Source organism: Mustela nigripes, chromosome 4 (assembly GCF_022355385.1).
Source record: "Mustela nigripes isolate SB6536 chromosome 4, MUSNIG.SB6536, whole genome shotgun sequence".
In the NCBI taxonomy this organism is placed as follows: Eukaryota; Metazoa; Chordata; class Mammalia; order Carnivora; family Mustelidae; genus Mustela; species Mustela nigripes.
In genome coordinates, this window is record NC_081560.1 from 322828 (window position 1) to 341187 (window position 18360).

Genomic DNA, 18360 nt, shown 5'->3' on the forward strand with positions numbered 1-18360 from the left:
GCACACCGTGAGATGTCACTCGGGGGACAAGCTCGGGGGACACGAGGCACACCGTGAGATGTCACTCGGGGGACAAGCTCGGGGGACACGAGGTACACGGTGAGATGTCACTCGGGGGACAAACTCGGGGGGCACGAGGCACACCGTGAGATGTCACTCGGGGGACAAGCTCGGGGGACACGAGGCACACCGTGAGAGGTCACTCGGGGGACAAGCTCGGGGGACACGAGGTGACAGCGCCGGTCAACGGCCGCCACCGCGCGCGCCCCCAGCCCCCGCCCTTCGGAAGGACGGTGCTCAGGTCGCCGGGAACGAAGACCGGAGGAGGGGGAGGGAGACCCGCGCGGCCGCCCGCCCGCGGCACGCAGCGTGGGCTCCACAGCGCTTCACCGGGGCCGGCCCTGACGGAGCGTCCGGACCGTGAGGTGACCACCGGCGGGGACCAGACACCGGAGCTCCCCGCGCGCTCCGCGGACCGACCGGTCTCCCCCGAAGGCCGAGAGACCCGCAGACACCGAGCGTCCTCCCGCCGCGGCCCGCCGCACCGCCGCACCGCGCCGCACCATCACACCCACGCGGGGGTGCGCGGATCCGGCCGGAACGTCCCGGATCCGGCCGGAACGTCCCGGAGGCCGCGCACCGCCGGCCGCAGCAGCCGGAGACCCCGCACGGGACCCCGCAGCCGGAGCCCGCCCCGCGCGCTGACGTCACACGCGGACGACCTCACGCGTCGGCCCCGCCCGCCCCCGCCCCCGCCCCCGCCCCCGCCCCCGACGGCGGCCACCCGCCCTGCGGAAGCGTGGGGACGTCCGCTACGTGCGCTCGTCTCCGGCCGCGTCCGGCCGCCGCGGAGGCCCCGCCCCGCCGGCCCCGCCCCGCCGGCCCCACGTGACCACGCGCCCGACGGCCGGAACGGCCCCACCCACTCCCGTTTCCGCGGGCGCCCGCCCGCCCCCGCAGTGAGGGAGCCGCGCGGCCTCGCCCACCCGTCGTGAATACGTGGCGGGGGTCCAGGGCCGCGCTGGGCCGCCTCCGGGGCGCCCCACCCCGCGCGCTGACGTTCTCTCCACCCCGCGCTTACTCCGTCTCGCGTGGCGCGCGCACGGCGGCGTCCCCAGCCGTCCCCGCCCACCCCTCGCGGGCCCCGCGGCTCCGGGCCGCGCCCGGCCGCCGCCCCGCCCACCCTGCGTGCTGACGTCGCACGCCGCTCGCGGGCGGAAGCGCGGGCGGGAGGTGGCGCCGGCGCGGTCCCCGCGGAGGGGCGCTGGTGCGCGGGCAGAGGCTCGGCGTCCGGCTGCGGACGCGAACGCTGCGCCATGAGCGGCGCGGGGAGCCGCGGCGCCGAGGCCGGCGCTGCCCAGGCCGAGCCCGCGGGCGCGGCGCTGAGCGTGGACGTGGCGGGGCTGCTGGCGCAGCTGGCGCGCAGCTTCGCGCTGCTGCTGCCGGTGTACGCGCTCGGCTACCTGGGCCTGAGCTTCAGCTGGGTGCTGCTGGCGCTCGGGCTGCTCGTGTGGTGCCGGCGCAGCCGCGGCCTCAAGGCCACCCGCCTGTGCCGCGCCCTGGCGCTGCTGGAGGACGAGGAGCGCGCCGTGCGCCTGGGCGTGCGCGCCTGCGACCTGCCGGCCTGGGTGAGTGCGGCTCCGCGGGCCCGGGATCCGCCCCGCCGCCCCGGGACGCCGGGCCGCACGCGGGAGGGCGCGGGGCGGCGGCAGCGGCGCTGACTCGCGCCTCTGGAACGCGGGGCGGCGGCGGCTGGGCTCGCGGCACCGCCCGGAGCCGCCGCGCTGGCTGCGGGTCCCGGAGACCGGCGGCGCCCGCCCGTTCGCGGGGACGGCGGGGGCGGGGGCGGGGGCCGCTGTCCGGGCGGCCGTGGCGCCGCTCCGCGGGGTCGGGACGCGGGTTGTCCTCGCGCCGGCCGGGGCTCGGGGCAGGCCTGGGCTGCAGGGCGCGTTCCGGGGGCCGGGCTGCGGGTGCGCCGTCTGCGGGGTCGCGTCGCGTCGCACTGAGGCGGGGAGCGCCGTCGGGGCCGCCTCCTCCTGCGCTCCGACGCCGAGTCCCCGTCCCGCGTGCGGCAGGCGCTCTGCGACGACGGGCGTTCCCGCGGGCTCGCTGCGGGCTCGTGCGGACACGGCCGCAGGGAGGACCCGAGAGCGGTCGCGGCTTCCCGTGCCGAGACGCGTGCGGGGGGCACAGGGGCGGCGGGCAGAGGGCGGGGCGCGGGTGGGCCGTCATCCCCGCGGCCGCGGTGCGGGACTTGGAGAACGCGCTGCTGCGGGGGTTGCGACCTCGGGGTGGGCCGTGCGGAGCAGGAGGTGCGTGTGCGCCTGCCGTCGCCGACGCGGGCGGGCTCAGCGCGGTGGGAGCGGCGGCCCAACGCGCTCGCGGCCTGCGGGAACCGGGCCTGCCCAGGACGCGGCCGCGCGAAGCCCCCGGTGAAGCCCCCGGCCCCGCTCGGGGCGGAGGGGGATGCGCGCTCAGGCCGGCGGGTGGGGAAGGCCGTTCCCGGCGCGCCCGGTGCGTTCTGCGGACCCGGCCTGCGGCTTCTCGTACCCCGCACTGCCGTCGTCGCGGCTCGCCGTCCGGTGCACCGGGAAGACGCGGGCGGGTGGACGGGCGGCCTGGAGGGAGGCCGCGGGCGGAGGGACGTGCTCGACGAGGGTCCCGGAGAAGAGCGGGGCGGCGGCCGTCGCCGTCGGTGCCGGCGGGAAGCTCCGAACCGGGCGCGGCGACGTCGGCGCCGGCCCTGCCCGTGTGGCCGCCAGGACACGTGGATTCCGCGCTGCGCGTCGGGGACCCCGCAGACTCGCGCTCGGGCCGCTGGTGTCGCGTCGGCCCCGCGCTCGGGGGGTCGGTGGTCGGGCCGGGGCCGCCGGCTGCCGCGGGGCTGTCCGCGCTCGGGCCGGGGAGCGCCGTCCCGCGCCGTCGCCGGAGGCGGGAACCGCAGGCGCGCGGGCAGAGAACCCGGCGCGCGAGACCCCAGACGGCGCCGGGGTCGCGAGCGGAGGAAGAGCGAGTGTCTGGCCGGCCTCCCGGGGCTCGTCCCCGGCGTGTCCCTAGCGGATCGGACCGCCGGCTCGCGTGTCCGCCGCGCCAGCGCGTGGGCCCTGGAGGGACCCCTCGGGCCGCGAAGGGGCTGCGGGCGCTGCCTGTGGTTGTGCGCAGAGCGGCGGACGCTGCAGGGCCCTGGCTTCGGCCGTCGGCACCAGGGCAGGTCGCTGGAGCCGGGCAGTGAGGGCTGCGTCTCTTAGCCTGAATGGTGACCCTGGGTCGGGCTGTATGCGTCCGTCAGCTGACCCCGGGTTCTGAGCACGGCTGTCGTAGCTTAGTGTCCGTTGGGCTTGGCGTTCAGACCGGACACTGGAGACGAAGGCGTGAGCTGGAGCCGCAGTGCAGGGTTAGAATTAGGTCAGGTTAGGGTTACAGTGAACGTACAGTGCAGGGGCGCCTGGGGGCTCCGCGGGTCAAGCCTCTGCCTTCGGCTCAGGTCATGATCTCAGGGTCCTGGGATCGAGCCCCGCATCGGGCTCTCTGTTCGGCGGGGAGCCTGCTTCCTCCCCTCTCTCTGCCTGCCTCTCTGCCTGCTTGTGATCTCTGTCTGTCCAATAAATACATAAAAAATCTATACTGTAGCTTTCGATCCTGGAAGAACCGATTCTGAAAAACCGACTAGTAATGCTGCTTTTGTTGGACCTGGTGAATCTTTTCTGTAGGTTTTCATAATCTCTGCTGCTAACAGTTCACAACGTTTAACTTAGAATAATATCCCAGATACTGTGAATATGCTGAAAACCATTGACTTGTACATTTTAAATGAGCAAACTGCTATGTGCATTATATCTCAATGGTGCTATTTAAAGGTATATATATTGAATTTCTTTTAAAAAGAAATGAAAAGGTTAGTTACAATACGTAGAAAACTGCATGACCTTGCTTCTGGAATTCCAGCTAAAACTCTTACAATTCTGGTTTTTTAAATTGTATTAAGCTTTTTATTTTAATTCCAGTATAGTTAATATATAGTGTTGTATTAGTATCAAGTGTACAAGATAGTGTGAAACTTCTACAACTTTTAAAAATTATTGTTTCAACTTAAATTCTAAGGCATTTACATTTCAGAGAATATTTAGTGAAAAGTGTGGGCTTATGAATGAAAACTGACAAGGTAAATATTTTTACCTTGATCTTAATGTTACTATAAACATGGACACCATCATGGCTAAACAAATTCTAATAAATGAGGTAGAAATTATGCCTCAAAGATACAAATAGCTTACATGTGTTTTTCTGTGAGTTATTAGAAACTCTTTCTTTTGATTCAAAGTAGTAACACATAATTATGTATGTTAAGAAATTTAGGGTATAGATTGGTTTTATATTAGACTCATTGATCGTAGCATGATTTTTGAATGTATTGTGTTCTTTATGGTTTTTTAATCTTACTTAAATTCAGTTAACATATAGTATCATTAGTTTCAGATTGTTAATGGTCTTTGGATTTCATTAGGATTTGCTAAGTCATCAGTTTTGGTTTCCATGACACAATGCTGTCTCCGATGAATTTTCTTTCTCCATTTAGAGATCTGAGGATCTACTATATGCAGAAGTAGAAGCGGTCACCATGCCCTCATGGGTGTGCTGTCTTTCAGGTAGACACAAGGCAAGATGTGATGGCCCCAGTGCCATGGTGGTCAGAATAGAGGATGGGAGGTGGCTAGTGGCGAGGGGAAGCAGATAGACACGTTTATGGACATTGCAGAATAGAAGGACATGGCATTATACTCTATGGGGTCAGTAGGATAAACATGCGGGAGCGGGAAATCAGGCAGAGTCCTTGGTGGGAACATCAAAGCACACCTGGACTGCTGTCCCAGCAGGAGGAAGCTGTGTGGAACGGGGTGAACTGAGGCTCAGGAGTGAGGAGTAGATGTGCTCCATGCAGCATGGGCCCGGGTTCTCGGGCAGCTCTCCCAGTTCACAGGGACCTGAGCTGCGCATAAATATAAATACTACTCTTAAGACTCACAGTATTGGGGCACCTGGGTGGCTCGGCGGGTTAAGCCTCTGCTTTCGACTCGGGTCATGATCTCAAGGTTCTGGGATTGAGTCCGGCATGGGGCTCTCTGCTCATCCGGGAGCCTGCCTCCTGCTCTCTCTGTCTGCCTCTGCCTATTTGTGATCTCTGTCAAATAAATAAATAAAATATTTTTTAAAAAAGACTCTTTTGGCAAGGGAGGAAGGGGAGATAGTGATGTATTCGAAATTAAGCTTCTGAAATCAGAAAGTGGAAGCGCCCGTGCAATGGAGCAGAGTTCTCTTCTTGCTTGGGCTGTCAGAAAACAAGCCAAGATTCTTGGGGATTGTTACTCTTTGTACTGTGGAGGTAGCTGAAGTACCCGCCCACCTTCCCTCAAATAGACCAATCTCCCTCACCCTTAATAACCTTATTGTGGTGAAGTACTGAGTCACCTAGTGTTCTTCTGGAGTTGGGTGGGGCACAGTTCTTACATAAACAATATCAGTGGTTTCTTTTGTACAGTCATTTTTCCATTAAACATCTTTTATTTGAGTTTTCTTGTGATCCTTCTCTTTATCACTGGCTTTTCTTCATTTATTTTTCTTACCTGTTATGAAAGTCCTATTTTTTAAGGAAATCATTTATTTTTTTTAATTTTTCCTAGAGTAGATCCCATTTTTAAGGAGGTAGCTCAACTTACATGTAGGGATTAGAAATGCGCTTTTATGGATTCATCTATTTACTCCCACATTTATTATCATTGCTATGTCTCAGGTCTCCTGCTAGGTACTAGAGATGACTGTGGATAAGATAAGGCCTTAAATCTCAAGAATTTACCAGCTGCTAAGAGCACAGAGATCTATGTGTAAATCTTAGTTTAATCATAGTATGCATTTGCAGTCATTTTGTTTTGTTTTTGTTTTTGTTTTTAATAAAATAAGATTCACTTTTTTAATCCAGGGAAAAAAATGCCTGGGTGGCTTAGTCGGTTAAGCCGCTGCCTTTAGCTCAGGTCCTGATCCCAGGGTTCTGGGATTGAGTCCCACATCAGGCTCCTTGCTCAGAGGGAAGCCTGCTTCTCTCTGCCTCTGCCTGCCACTCTGCCTGCTTGTGTTCTCTCTCTCTCTCTCTCTGACAAACAAGTAAATAAAGTCTCGGGGTGGGGGGACATCATTCATCATTACAAACCACCCATGATAGTAGTTGGTGGAAAATTACAACCGTGAATGGGATTGTCATTGTGAATTTTTCTGTTTGTGATGAACCATACTAAAAATCATTTGTTCAGGAAAATGTGGTTTAAAATTTAGTTTTCTTGATGTTTAACTATGTATGGAGAAAGGAAAGGCAGATCTTTCTTAGGTCTTTCTGTTGGTGAAGTGGTATATGTTCATTTTCTTAAAAAAATATGCCATTTAGAACATTTCATACATTTGTACCTTGTCGGTTCATCCAGATCCCCTCTTACATGAATAACCTTGAGAAGGAAAGCATTCCCCCCATGAGGAGTCACAACTTTTAAGTACTAAGGTAACATCTAAAGTCTTTAAATCGATCTGTTTGGAAACAAAAATTGTATTGATGAGGATTAAAACTTTATTCTAGGGTTTGTTGATCTAGCTATGCATAGAAGTCCAGTTTGATGCTCTTCTGTCCTTGCCTGCTTTGTGAAAGGCAGTTTCAGGGTTACTCATGGTGAACATCTCGGGGACGCCCAGTTCAGCACCTGTCAGATGACAGCAGGGTGTGCAGATGGAAGTACCAGCGCTGAAGAACCTCGTCTTGAGTGCGCTCCCGTGTCAGGAGTCGGGCTCTCCTGAGGAGCACGTGCAGGAGTTGGTGACAGCCACACCAGTAACCTGACAGTTCACACCATGCTTTCCTTCTTACCATTTACAGAACTGTCATTTAAGTTGAGCTTGAAGTTCTTTTGTTTACGCACTTAGTGAAGTTCCTCTTAACCTATTTTTAAGGGACACGCAGTTAAGTTTTTCTTTATTTCCCAAAAACAGATAATCGTTCTAGTGTGAAAAGAATGCAGCCTTGCTGTGAGTCATTTCAAGCTTTGGAGAAGAGTAATGAGGAAAAAGTCACCTGCATTCTGCTAACTAGTTATGACCATGATTTTTTGATGATTTTCTGAATCTTTAATGCATATGGCTATACGTGTGTGTGTGTGTGTTGTATCCTCCATTAAGCATTATATTGTGAACATACATCATTATTCAGAAATACGACTTTGGTTATTGTAATATTATCTCTTATGGGGCTGCTGTGTTTTATTTAAATGATGTCTGATAGATTTCAAAAATAAGATTGTTAGATATTATGTGGTAAGAAAGATAAAACTAGAGTTTGAGATTTATTTAATATTCTGCTCTTTTCAAGTTATAAAGGTGATTTGTTTGAGCTATCTATCTGATCTGTTCCAGGATACATGAACTATTTTTGAACCTCCGAGAGTAGCATGATAATTTTATAGGCAAAAGTCTCACTTTGGAGGGCAGTGTTTCTTTTTGTGTGGTGTTAATGTTCAAATGCACCGTCACCCAGATCCCTCTTTCTTAAGTAACCTTGAGAAGGAAAGCATTCCCCCCACGAGGAGTCACAGTTTTTAAGTAGCTTTCCTTCCTCTGCTGTGTTGGGATATTCAAGTTTGTTATCAGGAGGAATGTTCCAGTCTGAAGTTGTGGCTTCGTGTAGACAGTGTCGTAATGCTTCCTTAGAGATGGCTGAGAAGACTGGCTGGATGGTCACTGACTTTGTGTTCCTGCCATGTGACCAGTTCTGTCCTCGGGCAGCCCTCAGTCACTGCATGGTGTGTGGCCCGAGCGGATGAATGGCCTGCCCTCCTGCTCCCAGTCTCCCATGTGATGGCATCGCTGCTTTGGTGCACACTCAAGAAGCCGGCTCCAGACCTGGTAACTGTGCGTTCCCGCTCGAGTCCAGTCCCTTCCTAACTCTGTGCACTTGGGCACATCAGTCATACCCTTTAGACCCTCCGTTTCCTCATCATTAGGTAAGCATTAAAATGAGCCATGAAGTGAACATGGTGTGGTCATGAGGCTGGAATGAGGACAGGCCAGGGACGTGCTGGGCCTGGGAGGGAGCGGCTAGTGCTGCCCTCGAGTTCGTGATCAAGGTGGCTCATGCTCCCTTTCAGTTTCCTTGGTGTTGCTGCCTGAGTCATTTCTGTTACCCCCTTACCTCTCCTCCCCACTTCGACCAAAAGACGGCAGATGAGACCTGGGGTTTCTCTCTGTTTCTGTTTCACTGTGGTTTATTTCGTTGCTAAGAGTTTATCTGCCTTAATGCTTTGTTATTGTTCACACTCAAAAGTACTACTAATAATTTCTCTCTCTTTTCTCTGTATATCCCTAAACTGATAGCCAAGGAACCTGCGTTATAAACCTTCATCCTCGCCACTGCTACTCCCTTAAACGCTACCCTGGGGACGTGGTTAATTTTCCCTGTCCTGCTTGAAGCAGCTGGCCCCATGCAGTAGATAACCATAGTTACATTCCAACAATATCATGTAAAATTTTTTCATTCATTTTCATTTGAAAATGCGCTCCTATTTCGAGGTCCATTGTAATAGTTTAACCTGTATTATCTGTGGAGGCATTTCCTTCTGTTGGCATCGAGGGCTGATACATTTTAGGTTCCCCCAGAATAAAGGTAGAACTATAGATAAATCCAGTGATGTGGGAAGAGAACCTTGTCCAGCTTGCTTCATGCGGCAAATACCACACTGGAGTACCTGTTCAAATTGGTACAGTTATTGATCTGAGCAATACTTTTTTTTTTTTTTTTTTGACAGGCAGAGATCACAAGGAGGCAGAGAGAGAGGAGGAAGCAGGCTTCCTGCTGAGCAGAGAGCCTGATGTGGGACTCGATCCCAGGACCCTGAGATCATGACCTGAGCCAAAGGCAGCGGCTTAACCCACTGAGCCACCCAGGCGCCCCTGAGCAATACTTTTATTTTCTGTTTTCTTACTGAACTCGGCTTGCGTATTTGTTCAAGCATTTAGTCAAATCTGCTTTGTCCTGTACTTGTGTGTAGGACTGGGAGTTTGAAACAAGAACCTTTTTTTTAACATTCTTAGTTTATTAATCCTCGCCTGAAAAACCTGCACAGTCCCCACAGATGGAGCCACTGGAGTGTCTTTGCTCCTTCTGTCGTCCGGTCTCCAGCTCACTTCCTGCCGGCACCGGCGTTGGCTTCTGCAGCCCCGACGTCTTCATTGTGTTCTTGCGTTCTTTCCGCTGTTTTCTCGAGGTCGTTTCTTCTCATACAGACCGTGTCTTCAAGTCTATGTTTGGGTCATTTTTCTTTGCATAATCCAAGGAATCCTAAATCATACCAAAGCCAGTTGTCCTGCCACCACCAAAATGGGTTCTGAACCCAAATACAAATACGACATCTGGTACAGTCTTGTACATTTTGGCTACTTTTCCCCAAATTTCTGTCTTCGGTACTGTTGCCTTTGTGGCGTGAAGGACATCAGTAACCATTTGTTTGTGCTGAAGTAGTCCGTTGGTCGTGAATTTCCTGGTCTGGAGAGTTACCATGTCGTTGATGATGGCGGCCGAGCTTCCAGCAGCCGGAGACGAAAAGAGACCCACTGTCCGCCGGCCAGTCATATCAGTGGAGTAAGGACTTTTAATATCCATTTTATCAGCTAGCAGAATGCACCTAAATAGTTTACTCGGTAGACCTTGTGAATTTTTGGAACAGTGAACTATGTACGCCCCCTTGTTTTATTTGGACTTCCTACACCCAGTTTGTAAATTGTTATGTAATGCCCGTGTTGCCATTACTGTACATATTTGAGGTGCACTGTCTCTTGGGTTCACTAATTTATTTCATTCATGCTATAAATACTTAAATGCCTAGCAAGTGAATACACAAGATCTCTTAATACTTTCTAAGTTAATGTCTGAGTATTGGGTTACTGAAAGCAAAAGTCCAAATGTAATTCAAACCATAAATGAAATATAATTTCTACTTACTTTTTCACATGCATAAAGATCTTGAAATCTACCCAGTACCTAATACAAAGTGTTGCTTTTATGTAATAGCGAGCTAACTTGTGGTTCACATTGGTGGAAATAGAGGCTTGAACGTTGCTGTGCTCATGAAGTAGTTTAAAAGGAATGAGCAGGAAGGAAAGGTTACAGCTGATCTTTGCTTGCTGCCTGCCTGGGATCAGTGTAACAAAATACTGCAGACGTGGTGGTTTAAAACAACACAGATTTACTTTTCATAAGTCTGAAGGCCAGAAGTCTAAAATCAGTTCCTGTGGGCTGAAACCAAGGGGGCCATCAGGTCTGTGCTCCCTCCGGAGGCTCTTCCCAGCTTCTCGAGTTCCATTCTGGAGTTCCTGGTGCCTCTCCGTCTTCAAAGCCTGTAGCTGTTTCCATCATCATGTTCCTTTCTCTTTTGTATTTCTCATATGTGTAGCCCCCTCCCATAGAGATGCTGTGATTGCATTATGGCCACGTGGTGTATCCGGGATCATCTCCCTAACTGAAGATTCCTAATTTGTCATATCTGAAAGCCCTTTTTTTGCAATGTAAGGTAACATTCACCAGATCTAGGGATTAGGACATAAACATCTTTTGGGGAGCCATTACTGTGCTGCCCTGTGTCTTGGAATACTTGGGAGCCAGGATGGCTGAACAGCGGTAGTTACGGTTCAGCCATATTTCATCAGTTCTGAAAGACACTCCCACCCCCCACCCCGCCCCTTTGTATCTGTGGACTCGATTCATCTCCCAGCCACGTGTCATGGTCGAGTTAGCAGGCTCTTCTGGTGGCACAGAAAGTCATGGTCTGTTTTAAATTGATCTCATCTTGTGGCTGCTCCCCTTTCCCTCTTTGACCCTAATGGGTGGTGTTGAAGAGATGAAATACACAGAAACCAATGGGAGAGAGAGGAGCTAAGCCTTTGGAAGATGGGCTGCTTACAGTCGGCAGCGTTTTTGCATTGTAGGTGAGGAGATGAGCACATGAAGCAGGGCCGTGCCCTGTGTAAGTGTAGGAGTTTGGGCTTGATCTGTTAGGTCAAGCATTAAGGGAGCATCGAAACATTTAAAATTAGAGTGGTATGTCTCACGTTTAAAAAGTCATAGTGGTGATGTATGCAAGTGTTGAGTTGCTGTATTGTACTCCTGAAATTATAACACTGCATGTTAACTAATTAGAATTAAAACCTTTTAAAAAATAGGAAAAAACAAAAATTGAAAGGGCGTGTATAACAAGATAAATTTTGGAGTGCTATCGAGACAGACCAAGGGGACAAAGACTGTGGCCAGTCTGAGCAGAAGGAGGGAGTGCCTCGGTCTCCTGGAACCACCCTGGGAAGGACGGCAGAAGAAGAGGAGATGGAAAGGTAGACGATGACTCCGGGTTACTGGCCTGGGCTCCGGGGTGCAGAAGTGATGGTGCCGTAGACCGAGTGGGTACACAGGAGCCGCCGTAGGGATGGGGGTTGCAGAAGCCTAGGGAGGTTCCGAGAAGTATTATCCAAATAGCAGCCAGTAACACACATCGGTGTGTGTTCAGTTCGGAGGCGATGGGTGGTTGAACTCACGCTTGGAATGGGAAGGGAGGAAGCATGTGTCGATGGTGTCACAAGAGCCGGTGGCCTACGCAGACCCTTCGTGTTTCTGGAGGACATTGGGTTGGGAAAGGAAGGAAGATGGAGAGTGCGTCTCGTGCTTCTGTGTGCCGCTCACTCTCTACATCGAACTCGTGTAGACCCCACAGACATGTGACCCTCTGTTCACAGATGAACCATGCTAACTCGTGAAATGTTCTGTCATTTGCCTTTTGTCCCAGAATCGGAAGTGCCGGGCAGAATTTGAACTGGGAAGCTGTCTAGCTGTTGTGCCATTGTTTCTCTGCTCACCACCTTCTCCTGACGGTCGTGAAGAAGGAACTGGGCATTAGACATTGTTCTGTCTAGTCATTTTGATAATTGCCACTTTTCAGAGGAGGCAGGTAAAGCCCTAGGGCTTCAGCAGTTACCCACAGTCACACAAATACCGGAGGCGATGCTGAGTTGAGGTCCCGTGTCCCTGCCTGCCATGTTCTTGGCACTGCTTCTCAGTGCCTGGAGAACTGGGTCGGCCACGGCACCTGCAGGCGTGGAGGGGGTACACACTGACACAAACTCGTGGCCCATCCCCTCAGCCAGATAGCTCTTCAGTTCATACAGCGCTAGGAGTCTTAGTATGTTAGGGGTAACAACTGGACAGTGGCATAGATTTCAAATGTTTGTGATCTCTGTGAGTATTTGGGACAAGTAATAGAAATGTTCTTTCTTGGTTGTTTACTACTTATATTTCCAAGGTTTTGTATGGGATCATTTGCCTACTGCCTGAAGAATTCACTTTAATATTTCTTTCAGTGCAAGTCAGCCAGCAGTGAATTTTCTGTTTGTGTTTGTTTACAGAAAAAATGAGCAAATAATCCAGAATTCTTATATTCCAACCTAATATGACTTCTTATATTAACATACTGGATTGGTACGTCGCATGTGTCACAGTTATTGAAACAGTGTTGATTCATTTAGCTAAAAAGTCCCCAGTTTACATTAGGAGTCTCTCTCTCTCTCTCTTTTTTTTTTTTTTTTTTTTAAGATTTGCTATTTATATATTTATTTTCATTTTGAGAGAGAGTGTGTGTGTGAGTGGGAAGGAGGAGAGAGAGGGACAGACAGACTCCTGCTGGGTGCAGGGTCAGATGCCAGGCTCAGTCCAGGATTCAGATCCCAACCCCAGCCGAAACCAAGAGTCGCTCACTCAACCTACTCAGCCGCCCAGGCGCCCCAAGAGTCTCTCCTTATTTTGTGGGGTAGTATCACTGCCCTAAAAATCCTCTTCTTCTCTCCCTCTCCCAAACCCCGGGGTTGTTACTGAGCTTTTTGTTGGCCATAGTTTTGCCTTCTTCAGAATGTCAAATACTTAGAATTATGTAGTATGTGACCTTTCATGTTGGCTTCTTTAACTGTAGCAGTATGTATGTACAGTTCCTCATTTTTCCTGGCTTGATAGTTCATATCTTTCTTTGATTTTTATTGCAGTAAAATTCAAATAACAAAGTAACTTTTTAGAAGTCATTTAGTTCCTTCACAGTGTTGTGCCGCTATAACCTCCAACTGGTTCCTAAACATTTTCATCACCCCAGAAGAAACCCTGCCCCTAGAGCAGTCCCTCCCCACTTCACTGTCCCCCGGCTGGCACTAATGTGCTTTCTGTCTGTGATTTTCCTGAATATTTCCTGTAAATGGAATCGTATAACATGTGAGCTTTTGTGTCTGGCTTGTTTCACTTTGCATGATATTTTCAAGATTTTACCCTGGGATAGACGCCGTTTCTTTTTATGGTGAATAATATTCTATTACACGGATATACCACAGTCTGTTTATCCGTTCATTTATCTTTCCGTCCATTGATGAACATTTTGGTTGTTTCTTTTGGATAATGTAAATAGTCCTGTGAATTTTGTGTACAGATTTTTATTTGAATACCCGTTTTCAATTTGAGGGGTTTATATACCTAGAAGTGGAACTGCTGGGCATAAGTTTTTAAGGAACTGCCGTATTATTCTCCACAGTAATGGGACTTTTACATCCTCACCAACAATGTGAAAAAGTTTCAAATCCTCTACATGTCTGCCAACACTTTTTAATCTTTATTTAACTTTTAACCATCACCAGTGGGCACTAGCAAAGCTTTTTTTTTTTTTTTTTTTTTTAAAGTAATCTCTGTGCCCAAGATGGGGCTCAATATCAAGATCCCAAGATCAAGAGTCGCTTGCTCTGCTGACTAAGCCGGCCAGACCCCCTGAACACTTGTTATTTGTTGTCTTCTTGATTATAGCCATCCTGGTGGATGTGAAGTGGCATCTCACTGTGGGTTTATTTGCATTTACATAGTAACTAATATCCCCTTCATAGGAAGATGTGTATTTCTTCCCAACTCCGCTTTTAGTTGAGTTTTGGTAGCTTCAATTTGGCTGTGGTGGGAATATTTGTGTCTCAGAGTTGGCAGTCTCAAAACTGGTTGTAAATGTGTACCAGCATCTCACTGCTCCGAATGACGTTCCCCTCCTGCACAGAGGGTTCACCCTGTCCTCTACGGCAGAATGAGAAAAGATCACCTTAATCTAGTGAGGTTCTGAGTTAGCACTAGAGCACGTTGCAGGGAAAAGCTCTGTCTTGTCTAGTCTCCCCCACTTTCAGGCACAGCCCTCCAAATGTAGCTGAAGACATGCGGTGATGACTAAATCCCCCTTCAGTCAACCTCAGGCACTGGGTTATGCTTTCTTGGTACAAGGAGCCTGTCAGAAGCTCTTTTTCTTGTTAGAGGCTACTTCCTGGTCCTGAGTAGCTTAAGAATTTGGCAGATACCTCAAGGGTAACACTGTAAGAGTAGGTTCACTTCTTTCCCCCAAGGATCTTGGACCCTGGAGTCCTGTTACTCAGCTGACCCCAACTCCCAGTGCTTTTCTCCCTGGTCTTGTGAGATTCCCATTAATTCTGTGGCTTCTTTGCCTCCTAGCTACTTTCTCAACCTTTTCTACACATCCCTGGGAGGACAGCCTCAGAATGTCACCTCACCATTGTAGTGTCCTCTCCGGCCTTCATTCCTTGGCAGATTTCCGGCGTCTTCAAGTGTGTATATGCACATGTGAGAGTGTGAGCACGTGTGAATGAGCGTGTTTCGTCTGGCTGCTCTGGTTCTCTGCAGAATCGGTCTGTTGCAAGGTTCTCCTGTGCTTATAGCTTGAAGCCAATGTTATTTTTAGGGAAAAAATAGATTTGTGAACTCCTAGTATAGTGCCCTGTGGAAGTTAGAAGAAAACGTTTTTTGTTGACTGTTGGATTTGGTAGGGGATGGGAATATAGGTTCAGGAGAAGGGGATTAGGTGTCAAGTTTTATTTGTGTAATTTTATTTCAAAATGTTTCCCTGAGTAAGTATTTTACATTATGTACTTCCTCCTCCAGGGTTTTGTTTAAATCCCAGTTAGGTAACATACAGCGTAATACTGGCGTCAGGTGCCCATCACCACCAGTGCCCTCTTGCATCCCTGTCCCGTTTAACCCATGACCCCACCCACGTCCCCTCTGCTATTGTCAGTTTGTTCGCTGTAGTTAAGAGGCTGTTTCTTGGTTTTCCTCTCTTCACCCCGCCATGTTCATTTGTTTTGTTTCTTAAATTCCACATGAGTGAGATCATACAGCATTTGTCTTTCTCTAACTGATTTATTTCACTCAGCGTAATACTCTCTAGCCCCATCCACATCATTGCAAATGACAGGGTTTTGTCCTTTTTATGGCTACGTAATATTAGTAGTTTATGTGCACCTTTCTCCATTCAATCGATGGACACTTGGACTCTCTCTATAACTGGGCTGTTGTTGAGAATGCCGCTGTAAACATCGGGTGCAGGTATCCCTTTGAATTACTGTTTTTGTATACTTTGGGTAAATACCCAGTAGTGCAATTGCTGGGTAGCTCTATTCTTAACTTTGAGGAACCTCCATACTATCCACCAGAGTGTCTGCACCAGCTTGCATTCCCACCAACAGTGTAGGAGGGTTCCTCTTTCTCCACATCCTCGACAACATCTGTTTTCTCCTGTGTTGTTGATTTTAGTTATTCTGACAGGTGTGAGGTGATAGTTCGTTGTTGTTTTGATTTGTGTTTCCCTGATGATGTGATGTTGAGCATCTTTTTATGTGTCTGTTGGCCATCTGAATGTCTTCTTTGGAAAAATATCTATTCCTGTCTTCTGCCCATGTTTTAATTGGATTATATGGTTTTGGGGTGTTATATCAGATTTTTTTATTCTCTCCGCATTTCTCACGCTAGCCCTAGGCAACCACTGATCCTTTTCCTGTCTCTGTAGACTTACCTGTCCGGGACAGCCCATGTAAATAGAGCCAGAGAGTGTGTGCTTTTTGTGACTTCGACTACCTGTGTGATATAGAGGTAGATAGATGATAGGTAGATGATGAGAGGGGATAAGTCCTTGATAACGGGTGGACACCATAGCCACCTCCTAGGTTTGAGCGGGCATTGTAGTTATAAGACCCATTGCGGAAACCGGGCAAAGTGCACGTAGGGACTTTCAGTGCTTTTTGCAATGCATGTAATTACTTCAAAAGAAAAGATTAGAAATTCTTTTAATTTTTTTTTAATTCTTTTTTTTTAAGATTTTATTTACTTGACAGAGAGATCATAAGTAGGCAGAAAGGCAGGCAGAGAGAGAGAGAGAGGGGAGGAAGCAGGCTCCCTGCGGAGCAGAGAGCCTGATGCGGGGCGCGATCCCAGGACCCTGGGATCATGACCCGAACCGAAGGCAGAGGCTTTAACCCACTGAGCCACCCAGGCGCCCCAAGATTAGAAATTCTTGAAGATGATCTTGGGATCTAGTTATTGTTTCTGTATTTAGTTATACATAAATAGTGAATAAACTAGTGATCTAATTGTCATCTCTGTATGTAGTGATGCACTTAGAGTAGATAAGCAAGTGGGTTTTCTGGGAAGAATTGGGGAGGGTCGAGGATTTGATCAAGAGATGTACGAAAACCTTTAAGATTTTATTTCCTTATTGGAGAGAGAGGGAAGGAGAGAGGGAGTGCAAGCAGGAAGGAGAGGGAGAGGCAGGCTCTCCGCTGAGCAAGGAGCCCAGTTCGGGGCTTGACTCCAGGACCCTGGGATCATGACCAGAGCCAAAGGCAGACACTTAACAACCGAGCCATCCAGACACTCCAGGAGATACATCCAAGTTTTTGTGACTTTTTTTCCCCTGAGATTCCCTGTCCTTAAGTCTCGTATGGAAAAGAAAGGGTGATAGAGGAGCCAGATCACTGGGACACCAGAACTGAGGGTTTGGATTTTTTGGTTTTTTATTTTAGGTATTTCTAGATTCCATGTTCACAGTTGATGACAAACAAGTAAAGTGGGGGATTTATCAGACTCTTGGTTTCAAACATCCAGTAAAAACATTATATTTAGGGGCGCCTGGGTGGCTCAGTGGGTTAAGCCGCTGCCTTCGGCTCGGGTCATGATCCCAGCGTCCTGGGATCGAGCCCCGCATCGGGCTCTCTGCTCCACAGGGAGCCTGCTTCCCTTTCTCTCTCTTTCTGCCTGCCTCTCTGCCTACTTGTCATCTCTGTCTGTCAAATAAATAAATAAAATCTTTAAAAAAAAAAAAAAAACATTATATTTAGGGAAAAGTCCTAATGTTTTCAAGTGCCTGATTATCTGTTCTTTGTTGCCTACCATTAAAGGAATAAAAAGAGTAAACAGGTAGAGTGCGGCTTTGTAAATGTCTTTGGCTTCATTCTCGTAATGCTTCGAATCTATACTGCCTGTGAAAGAGAGTAGAATTAAGCTCCTAGAAATATGTAAACTTATTTCTCGAAAATGAAAAACTCACAGTACAATTTCAAACGTGAAGTGACTTCTGAGTCCATGTAGATGTTTGCTGTTCCTCTCAGTTCTGTGCCTCGGGGGGATTTTGACCCTGACTCCGATGGTTGTTGCTGCTGCTGCCTTCAGCAGTAGAACAAAGCTGGATGGATTCCACATGGGGTGTAGAACACGTGTGTATAAGTCAGCGCTGCAATTACATATCTGTCTTCTGGTCCATTTCAGTCAAAACATAAGCATTTAAGTTAGAATAGTAGCATTTGATTTGAATTTAAGACCAGAAACAACCAGAATGTCTTTAATGTTTTAGCGAAAGAGATGAGAAGACATGTTTGCTATTCTTGGACTCATTTTAATTCGCAAGATTGATGTAATTTAAGCCAGAACCTCACCTCTAAATCAAGGTTTGTCACATAACATGTATGACTTCCCTTTAGCGGTTGCAGAAGGAATGTCTAAATGACTTTAGAATTCTTTTAAAATATGCTTTAAGTCTTTGAAAAATATCCATGGATTTGCTTTTATATGTAAGACATTAAATGAATCTCTTGACATCAGGGTTTTGATGAAGGGCTGTCTCATTGTTCTCCTGCGTAGAAGGTAGGAAGTAATCCTGCCCGGCCTCTGGCACTGAGATCAGCCCCAGCTTAAATTCTCCATCATTCCATGCGGGCGCTGGGACTTCAGCCTCCCTCCCCCTCCCAGAATAACCAGATCAACAAATGGCAGGTCTAGCGTGGCAGATACACTGTGGGACATTACGGAAGGTCTCATGGTAAAATGATTCAGACAACTTGGTTTGTTACAAAAGATGTGCTGGGATAATCCTAGCTTTTTAGTTTTTATTTACTGTTTCCTGGTGTGCAGAAATAGGTAATGGTCACTCATACAACAGG

General features: G+C 49.6%; 2 protein-coding genes across 6 annotated transcripts in view; one reads left to right on the forward strand and one right to left on the reverse strand.

The window, feature by feature from the left end:
• DYNC2I1 (dynein 2 intermediate chain 1) overlaps positions 1-18360 on the reverse strand; it is a 114447-nt gene that overhangs the window by 61043 nt on the left and 35044 nt on the right. The gene's annotated exons all lie outside the window — the stretch shown is intronic.
• Positions 1254-18360, forward strand: part of ESYT2 (extended synaptotagmin 2) — a 94740-nt gene continuing 77633 nt past the window's right edge. The window contains exon 1 of one of the 2 annotated variants that reach the window (XM_059395994.1): positions 1254-1628. In XM_059395994.1, the coding sequence (XP_059251977.1) occupies positions 1317-1628 (312 nt within the window). In that variant the 5' untranslated portion in view covers positions 1254-1316. The remainder of the gene's footprint in view (positions 1629-18360) is intronic. The other variant, XM_059395995.1, reaches the window with a different exon arrangement.